The 10,207-nt window shown below is 44.9% G+C and overlaps 1 protein-coding gene across 2 annotated transcripts; it reads left to right on the top strand.

Annotated features, from left to right (window-relative positions):
* The first annotated feature begins 1,386 nt into the window (after positions 1-1,386).
* PRSS23 (serine protease 23) lies at positions 1,387-9,610 on the top strand. Of its 2 annotated transcripts, none has more exons than XM_083854952.1 (2): positions 1,387-1,604; positions 6,351-9,610. In XM_083854952.1, exon 2 carries the CDS (start codon positions 6,364-6,366, stop codon positions 7,480-7,482), a length of 1,119 nt encoding a protein of 372 aa, XP_083711078.1. In that variant the 5' UTR covers positions 1,387-1,604; positions 6,351-6,363; the 3' UTR covers positions 7,483-9,610. The 2 variants fall into 2 exon arrangements, with proteins under 2 accessions (XP_083711078.1, XP_083711077.1); XM_083854951.1 differs by lacking the exon at positions 1,387-1,604 and adding an exon at positions 2,426-2,537.
* The last annotated feature ends 597 nt before the right edge of the window (positions 9,611-10,207 follow it).

The following is a 10,207-nucleotide window of genomic DNA, read 5'->3' as shown; positions in this document are numbered from 1 at the left end:
GCATGTCTGTGGGAAGCAAGAACCCACCTGGACTACTGCTGTAGCCTTGAGACCCACTCTAACCAAACCTCCCAACATTTTCTCCCCTACAAGGCATGGGCCAGCCCTTCCATCCATGAAAATCAGCAGATGTGTGTGTACAGGGCAAAGCTTCTGAGCTGTGGGACTGCACATCCCATTGGGACGTGATTAGACACTGAGTCAGGTCAGGAAGGGATCCATGGTTAGGATGGTGTTGCAGACAGAGCCTGACTTGTCTGCTGCCTGCTGGTACTCCAGGGATCTGCCTCACTGTCGCCTGGTCATTCCCTCATAGCCCAAGAGCAGCTGCACTGGTGACACCAGCCTTTCCCCAACACCAGTTGTATTCCCCAGCTCTCTGAATAGTTAATTTTTTTTTTTTTTTAATTTACTATGTGTTTTTCCCATTCATTTGGTAAAATCTTTCTGTAGACCCAGGTGGGGATGGTGCTAGGGCCAAGCAAATGCAAATTAGAAAAATCATGTCTGAGAACGTAAGATTCTGTCATATTTCCACTCTTCACAGATTGCCCATGGGTGAGGTAAAGGTTTTGCTTTGCTTCAGGCTCTCCTCAACCTTTTTAAGGGCAGCAGCAGGTTGAAAAGTTCAGTAGAAGACTGCAAATAAATTGACTCCTATGAAACTTTTATTTCTTTTCTGGAATAAAATGGTGATCAGCTGGGAATTTTGCAAAAAAACTTTTCTTTTGGTGACTTTTTCTTGTGGAGTTAAAACGTTGCAGGATTTTTGCCTTCTTGGCTCTGGTTTCCTCTTTTTCTTGCCAGATATCATTATAAGGATTCAAGACAGATGAGTAATTAAAACCCATGCAAACAATGTGTTGGACAATTAAATTTAAACGTCCACTTGATGAGGCAACATGGGTGAGCAAACGCAGAGCTCCTGGAGGAGGCAGGAAGGATGGCGGGGTTCACCCCACTCCCGGGGACCCTCTGAAAAGGGATCTGGGGACCAGACACTGGGGACAAACAGCCCGATGCCCTCGGGGCTGCAGAGGAGCCACGGGTTATAGCTTAAAACCTCGCACCGGCACGGCAGCCCCTGAAATGTCTCCGAAATGCCAGAACACCGCGAATAAAATAAAATAAAATAAAATAAAATAAAATAAAATAAAATAAAATAAAATAAAATAAAATAAAAATAGAAAAAAATAAAGAAAAAAAAAAGAAAAATAAGAAGAAAAAAAAAAGATGGGAAACCCCCCTACGTTTTTTCTCGTGAAATGAACGAAAATAGCAGTAAAATATTTAAAGGGTGGGGGGGGGAGGGAGGGGCCCGGCTGGGGATGGGCGGCGGGACCCCTCAGGCGGGTAGCAGGGAGGGAATGCCGGCAGGACCCGGCGGGCGGAGGGGGCGGCGGCGGGATCCAGCGGCGGGATGGGATCCACCTGCGGGAGGCGCCGCTCCGCCCCGCCCCGCCCCGCCCGCCCCGAGCGCTGCCGAGGGCCGGCTCCCGGCTGAAGGAGGGAGGGAGGGGAGGCGCTGCCGAGCCCCGCGGAGGCGGCGGGAGAGATGGGACCGGCCCCGGCCCCGGCACCTGCCTGAGGCGCTCCCGGAGCCGGTAAGTAGCGGGCCCGGAGGGGCGCGGGGGGCCGGGGACAGGCGGGCGGCGGGAGGATGGGGAGCCCCGGGCGGTGCCTCACCTGCCCCAGCGCCCGGCCGTGCGGGGCTCCGGGCGCTGCCAGCGGCTGTCCCGGCCCGGGAGAGCGCTCCCTCCGCGCACGGATTAATGTTTAGTGTTTAATGTTTAACCCGCTCGCTCCCACCGGGGCCGCCTCCCCAGCGCCGGCGACAGCGACAAAAGGGGAAGGCGGCTGCTCTCCGCCCGTCCCCGCTGCCCGTGAACAGCTAACTCTGAAAGGACGGCGGGCGAGGGAGCAGCTGGGATAAAATTCCCCTTTGCTGGTTTTTTATGCTGTAGAGGCGTCTGGAGGTAGCACTCCGCTGCGGTTCTGTGCTTGGATCATCACTGAGTGCATTAGTATTTTTGGGGTGGCCTTTTAGACATACGTGACACCAGCTCTCCAGTGACACCGATGCTGGAGCCTGGGAAAGTTGTCTTTTGCCTCCTGCTCCGAGCAGGGTCCGAGGGGTCGGTGAGGTCTCGCCCAGCCCCAGGTGGTGCAGCTGCCGTCACTCAGGTGTTCTGGGAGCCCTGGGGATGCAGATCCTTCCTGCAGCTCACCCCGTTATCCAAACTGACCGGCACTGTCTGCAGACTGTAATGCAGTTTGCTCTTGTACCGTCATACCGAGGGCTGCTTGACATGCAGGGAAAGAGAAAGAAGAAAAAAAGGAAGGAGGCAATCCTAGGAATTGTACTAGATGGAAAGGCGTACTCTGCTCCCTTTGCTCTGTGTGTGCCTGTCACTGACACACGTGCCAGAGCAGCCGCTGTGTGTGTGTGTGTTCATGGACACACCCGTGGCCTCTCAGCATCAAAGTTCGTTTCAGGTTTTCCAAGGCATCTCTTTGTACAGCCCTCAGTCGAGCAGGTAAGGCAGTGTGACCCCCACACCACCCTCAGCACCTCAGGCAAGGCTAATAAAGTTGTTAGATTGTAGTGGCAGGAAGGCTTCTGTAGTTATTAAAGTGCAACTCCATTATTTTTGCTGTGTTTTAACAAGTTCTGTGACCAGGAAAAGCAGCAGAGGTATTTTGGCACAGCACTGACAGTGATTTAGTTCTCATTTATGATTTGGTTTGAGGCAGATTTTTCTCTCTCGCTGTCTTGGTTTTCTCTCGTCGGGTTTTTTTTTTTGGTATGTTAATCTTTCTGGCTTCCAGCGCTGTGGAAAAACTTTCTTTATTTCAAAATGTAATGGAGACTGGTTCATGGGCTTTCATACTAGATGATGCATGATTTATTGTTATTTAACCATCTATTACAAGAACCATCCCTGAAGTAGTGAACTCTTGCAGAAAAATTACTTGCTTATTAGAAAATTATTAATGTCCATCCTGAACAAGGCAGTTTTCTTTCAGCAGCATCTATCTTGGGGTGTGAATGCCCATAGCAAGCAGAAAAATGTGTCTGTAAAGTGTTTCAGCAGCATGGGGAGCCCCCGGGTAGCTGTCACTGTTTCCATTCTCTAAACAATTTTAATGCCATTAGTGAGCGTGATTATGTACAAACCGCTTCTAGGGGTTTCCTAGGCTGGATGTCAGAGCAGGGCTTTGTGCTGAGTCAAAGGGTGGATTGAGTTTATGACACAGTTTAAATAGAAACAGAAGAGCAGAGCTACAGTAGAGCAGCACATCGTAATTCATTCAGTGCCGCTCTATGATAGCTGTGCAGGGAAGTGCTCACTCCTTACCACTTTGTTCAGTTTGGGAACACCTCTAGGGTCACCTATGAGTAAGTAGCTGAGGACAGAGGGTTTTAACCCTGGGGGTTTTTTTAAGCTTTTTGGTTGTGTTTCAAATGAAAAGAGAAAGTAAAATTAAAGAAGAGCCTTACTGGAAAGTGTCTGTTTAAATGTAGACTGCTGTTTCAATTTCTTCATTTTTAAGAGGAAGGATCGACACAGAAAGAGGTACTGTGCACTAATTTGCATTCTGTTATAAATAAGACATATTTATTCAATTTATTGCTGCCTAGATCTGCTTTAGTGCCAGTTATATCTCCAGATGGGATATAACTATGAAGACTTCAGTAAATGAGCACTCTTTAGCTTCTACAGTCAGGTATAAACTCACAAACGTATTTTATTGTCAGGTTTAAATAACATTTTAAATAATAGAAAAGTTCTGTAACTGATGAAAAGGCTTTTTTAACCCCTAGAGCTGCAATGTGATCACAGCACAGAAGCAGCAGGGGAGGGGGTGTGGGAGGCTTGCTCGGAGACCTAAAGTGGAGTAAGTACCACTTTACACGGCACAGACACAAATATCATCTCCTGAAGCCTTTTTTCTGGGACCAGCTCGAGTCCTGTCTCCTGTCTTGTTTCTCTCCATAGGGCGGCTGCCCTCTGCTGTCTAAAGCTGCCCTTCCAAGTGCTCGCGGTGCTGTGCTGGTGATGGTGGGGAGATAAGGGAGAGGAGCAGGTTGCAGGGCGAGGTAATCTCTCTTCTCATCCCAGATGATAATCTCAGAGGAAGCAGAGGAGCTGTTTGGCGCACAATCCCTTCATCGGTAACCTGACTGCTTGTGCAAATAACAACTGACAAGATGTTTCTGTTTCTCCCCTGCCATCTAAATAAACCAGCCAAAGGCCAGCAGAGGTTCAGTTAGCGTGAATGGGTTTTAGCTCCAAGAAGTGGCATGAGCAGTGCAATTTAGAGAGATTCCATCTGTCAAGAAAGCTGAGGGCAATGAGGACAAACTACACAGAAATATGTGCTTTTGATGATGGGATCTGTGATTTAGTCTATCAGCTTCTAACTTCTAACCAGTAAGCACTGCTGCATGCAGCCCTCACTGACACAAGCAGGACAGCTGACACCAGTGTATATTGTCTTTGTGGAGATGGAGCAGTATCATTTGTTCCTGTTACCTTTCTTTTTTTTCTGTCTTCCTAATCACTGTCCTACAACAATATACATGATAATACAGCAGGTGTTCCCTGTGCCATCCTTACAGCAATTTGAAACTCTCTCATTTCATAGCTTGCAAAGTGCAGCCACATCCAATATTAAAATTTGCTGTGGAAAGACTCAGAGAAGCTGGTGGCTTTCCTTGAATACCAAGTATTTTCTGATTTTGGGACATCAAAAATGAGACAATTCTGATTAATGTTTAAAATGGCTTGTATATGCCAGAATGAGTGATCTGTCATCACATTTGGTAGAGACTAACCTAGGAAAAAAGTTTGTTCCATTAAAGATGTCCTGTTTGTTAATGAAAAATTTGCCAACAGAATGTGTGGTCGCTTCTGAAAGAGTCAGTACCTGCCTCTGTGGGTTTCAGTAGCATCAGTTCTGTTCATCTGCATCTGTGTTTTGTACTTAAAGTCTTTCAATATCTTGCATGAGTCAATTACTATTTTAAACATTTTGTGCTTTATTTATAGTCTCCATTCCCAAAGAAGATGGTACCAAAAATCTAAGAATCTAGGCCCAATATTTGAGTTGAACACCACTGGACATCAGCCGCCTGTAGCTTTCAAAGTCTTTTTTGGTGTAACTTAGGGGTGGAGTATTCCTGTACAAAGCGTTGGAGAGAAGGATTTTTCTTTTTTATTCTTAGATAGCTGTGTCATTTCCTGTGTGATTTGCTTTGGTTTACTCGTTTGAGGCATTTCAGGAATGATCCTGCAGTTGTGATCAGTGTAATCTCAGCAGGGTTTTAAATATGTGTAAGATCAACATAATTGTGAACTTCGTTTGAATAATCTTTGTGTGAGGGAGATCCTGCCTGCCTTCTTGCCCAGGGCACAGGGCCTCCTGCAGTGATTCAGCTGTATGGCTAATTTTCAAATAAACTGAAGTTACGCATTTTTTTGACACAGTACTAGTGCACGCTGTTCTCTGCAGTGTCAGGCATTCTGCCTGCGGTTCATAAACACATTTACAGTCGCATTTGCTTCCCCGTGCTCAGAGGGGGTTGGTTTGCATTTCTAATTAATTGAGTTTATAAAGCAATAAGCCAGCGTGTTAACTGAAAATTCCCTCAAGAATTGTAATCTTCCTTCATTAGCTGCCTATGTGTAATCATATCACCCTTTCTCATGTAAGCCTTGGGGAGAGCCAGTGCCACGTGGTGCAGAACCTTTGTCTGATGTGAGTTGCAAGGGGAAGTGAGTCTCCTCTGTGGTCATGTTCTGCAACCCAGCCCCTGTCAGGTCACCTTCTTTGTTCCCCTGCCTGTCCCTACCATCAGCTTGATGTCTCTGGCTGAGGCAGCAGATGGTGTGAAGAGATTTAAAGGATGTCTTTCAGCAAAGTCAGAGAGTAGGGGAGAGCTTTCAGAGAGTGTTCTAATCTAGCTGAAGACAGACACATTTACTATTTGCAGGAGCTCTGTTTACTGGATGAATGGATTTAAACAGGATCTAAATTTTCTTTAAACTGTGTGAAGACAAGTATTATAACTTCCCACTGGTGTCTTGCTGGGAGTTGGTGGTTCAGCATACCTAAGGGTTAAATGTCCTGTATTTCAGTATTAACCTGGGACACTTGTTTCAAGACTCAGGCTAAGGCATTAGTTTGACACTGAGAAATCCAAGCTTCTTAATGTAAGTTAACTCCATTCAAATCGCTTGACCCTTATTACATTTATACTGGGTTAGCAAGCTGCTGCTTAGCAAGGTAGGATAATCTTGAAACGAGTTTGGGTGTATAACTGTATTTGCTTTTGCTTTCCACAGACCAACATTCAGAATGGCAGCCTTGTCCACGTTAATCCTCCTTTTGTGTGCGGCTAAAGATGTGATGCCTTCCAGTCCTCACTGGAAGCCAACTTGGCCGTCTTACAGAGTTCCCGTTATCCTGCCACAGTCTACCCTGAACTTGGACAAACCACAGTTTGATGCTGAAGCCAGACTGGAAGTGGTATCTCCGTGTGGCCCAGCATGCCACAAAAGTTCTCCGCTGCCAACTTACGAAGAAGTGAAGAACTATCTGTCCTATGAAACCTTGTACGCCAATGGCAGCCTCACTGAAACTGAAGTGGGCATTTATATTCTGAGCAACGGTGGCGATGGGTCTCGAGGCAGATCTCGAACTAAGAGGCAGATCTATGGCTATGACAGCAGGTTTAGCATTTTTGGGAAAGATTTCTTGTTGAATTACCCGTTCTCCACATCGGTGAAGCTCTCTACAGGTTGCACGGGGACGCTGGTGGCTGAAAAGCACGTTCTTACTGCTGCTCATTGCATCCATGATGGAAAGAGTTACGTCAAAGGAGCTCAGAAACTGCGGGTGGGGTTCCTAAAGCCCAAACAGAAAGATGGCAGCAAAGGGTCCAATAGCACCAACTCGGCAATGCCTGAGAAAATGAAATTCCAGTGGATCCGAGTGAAACGGACACATGTCCCCAAAGGATGGATCAAAGGCAATGCCAATGACATTGGCATGGATTATGACTATGCCCTGCTGGAGCTGAAGAAGCCACACAAAAGAAAGTTTATGAAGATAGGTGTGAGCCCACCAGCAAGACACTTACCTGGAGGGAGGATTCACTTCTCTGGCTACGACAATGACCGTCCGGGAAACCTGGTTTACCGTTTCTGTGATGTCAAAGATGAAACGTACGACCTGTTGTACCAGCAGTGCGATGCCCAGCCGGGTGCTAGTGGATCTGGGGTGTATGTGAGGATGTGGAAGAGGCAGAATCATAAATGGGAGCGTAAGATTATTGGTATATTTTCAGGCCATCAGTGGGTGGACATGAATGGCACCCCGCAGGATTTCAATGTAGCTGTTCGCATTACACCCCTCAAATACGCACAGATCTGTTACTGGATCAAAGGCAACTACCTTGACTGCAGGGAAGGATAAAGACAATGAGACTCCTTGAAAGCACTTAATGACTGGTTTTAGTTACTCATCTGAGGAAAGGCTAGACTTGTGCTGCCAATGCATGTGATCATGTAACATCGGGAGGTGATCTGTAGCTTTTCATGCCAGCCACCTTGTTCTTAGGACAGGGACTGTGTGGTGCTATCATTACAGCCTGAAACTGGGGAGAAAGGAACGTCTTCTGGGTGGGGAAGGAGCAGGTGGACTTGCTGGATTTGCAGCTGAGCAACTGAAGATTAATTAGGGGCGGATCAGTAAACAGTATGAAAACAGAACCGTCTCCAAAGAATCTTGTAAAAGGGACGCTGTTGACTATCTCATGCCTACAATGTTTGTTTTAATAAATCCTAGGATTAGTAGAAATGCTTTGATCTGAACTTTTAAAAGAAAATATTTCTATGCTGTTGGGGGCTGAAGAGGGGCATTTAATGGTGTTTGCAACCCAAACATTACAGCTTTGTGTTCCTGCATGAGAAAAGGGAGTGTGAAAAGGGCAAGGCATGCGCCGTGGGAGATGAATGCCACACAAATAGCGTGAAGGGTAAATAACCACATAACACTTCTAACTTCTTTTCAGACTGAGTGATTTGAGTCTTTATTAGTAACATAGTTAAGAAAAATGCTTTTTGAGCAAACAGACCTTGATGTTGCAAGGATTTGACTGTGAAGATGATGTTGGTCATATGATCAGTGCCATTAGATCCTGCTTTGGGAAACATGAATTGCACATGGGATTAAATCTTTATAGCAGCTGGGACCTATGAAGGAGCAGGATCCCTATGAATATACTAGAAAGCATGTGGGGAAAGGGCCTTTTGTGTTTATGACCTGCTTAGGTCTTTTAAGGAAAATCTTATGTCAGCAACTCAGATTTTCGGAGGGGAAGCCCTGTCTTCAGTCTTGCTGTCTATCTGAATTGCTGTCCACAGAGCAATTAAAGGAGAGAGCAAGGTTCTACTGAGTTTTCCTCCTATTTGTTGAAAATCCCTGCTGTTCTACCTAATAATACACCACATAGAGGGACCCTAGATAGACTTATGAGTATCTCTCAGCCATATCCCTTTGACAGTGTAATTTGGGTGTCTAAAATTTCTTGTGTTTTTGGAATAGGAATCCTTCTCCCCACCTAGCTGTTGAGTTACAAATAATTCTTGGCAAATGCACAGTTCAGGATTTCTGCAGCTGGAATAGAACCACTTTATAGGATGCAGCCTTGAGTTTGCTGTGAAGTGATCCTCTGCTGTCTCTTACAGATAACAGTGATATTTTTACTATAGAAGAATTAGAGTTGAAAGCAAGAACTGTCTTTTTGAGGTAAAAACAGTGCAGCCAAATACTGTAGCTCAGCATTCAGAAGTCAACATGGTCTCTACAAACAACCTTTCTTAGATGGATTGAGCCACTTGTATTTCAGTAACATGGTTGAGGACATGCTGCCATGCATTTTAAGTGGGAGGATAGACACCGGCTCTGGTTTCTCTTCCATCCATCACTCACTGACTCCTGAAGCTTCCCAAGTTGCCCATGGTGCTTGGTGTTGTGGGGCAAATGCAAGTCCCTGGTGGGAAGTATCAAAGCTGGGAAGGAGTGAATCCAAGCAGAGCTTCCCTGTGCTAAACCAATACAAGGAAAATGTTAATTCAGCTAAGCCTTTTTTACACTCTACTAATTACTACGGCATTTGTAAACATATGCCTGATGGTGCTTTATCTTTGTGGTGGCTTTGGCTCTAGTTCTGACAAACATTTTTGCTGGAGCTGCCTATGATTATTATTTTTATAGAAGCAGTGTACAAAAATGTGGACTCTCATGTGGGTTTTTGGTGCACTCAGATACAAGCAGTTACTAATGCTTTGAAATATGAATAATCACCATATGTACCTGATGGTCTTTTTCTGACTTTTTATTTTAATTTCCTTTACTCTATGGCTGTTGTCTGGAGCACTTTTGTTTGAATGTATCACAGTGAATAAAGAAAAGTTATGGAATTTCAATGCAGACATTCTTGTATTTGTGCTGTATTGAGTTGCACTTTCAATCTCATTTCATCTACTTACTTGTAAAGACATTTCAGATATAGATTTATTAAAATCCTTGTTATTGTTTATTTTCCTTCAATTTTCTTCTGCTCCCACCTGTTGGAAGTTTTTGGTTTGGTGTGTTGTTTCTGGTTTTTTTTTTTTGGGAGGTTTAATTACTTTATACATTTGGATGCTAATAATCAATCTTAGCTTTTGTTTGACTCTTGCAATTCCAAAGCCAGTCATGAGCTCTGATTAGTTGGAGCTGAAAATAACCTATTAGACTGAAAAGCCACATTGTTTTTATGAACTTCAGGGTAAATAAACTATGGAAGAATGTGAACCAGTCAGTATAAGGTCATAATTGAGGTCAGTCCATCTTCTTTTTCTTTTAGTTGATGCAGTATAAAAAAAGTTCTTTTGAGGCCAACAGTGAGACACAGTTTTTAGAGAAACACTGGATGCAGAAAGTTTTTAATTTTGAAATTGTTGCCCGTAGAATTTTCCTGACCTCTAATAGCACACACTACGTCATGTGGGCTTGAGAACATCAGTCCTGATTTATTGGACATATTTCCCATCCACTCATCCCTTGTTCTCAACTACTTTGTCCGGTTGTAGGCTAAGAACTTTTCACATAAACACAGAACCATTCAGTGGAAAAGATCGTAAAGATCTTCAAG

Source organism: Zosterops lateralis (genome assembly GCF_965231275.1).
Source record: "Zosterops lateralis genome assembly, chromosome: 2".
Classification (NCBI taxonomy): domain Eukaryota; kingdom Metazoa; phylum Chordata; class Aves; order Passeriformes; family Zosteropidae; genus Zosterops; species Zosterops lateralis.
This window is presented reverse-complemented; position numbering and strand designations above follow the sequence as displayed.

Excerpts from the sequence above, each read along its gene's own strand:
- PRSS23 (XM_083854951.1), top strand. The coding sequence starts at position 2,455 with ATGGACACACCCGTGGCCTCTCAGCATCAAAGTTCGTTTCAGGTTTTC. Across the intron at positions 2,538-6,350 it reads TACAGCCCTCAGTCGAGCAG|ACCAACATTCAGAATGGCAG; the intron begins GTAAGGCAGTGT and ends TGCTTTCCACAG.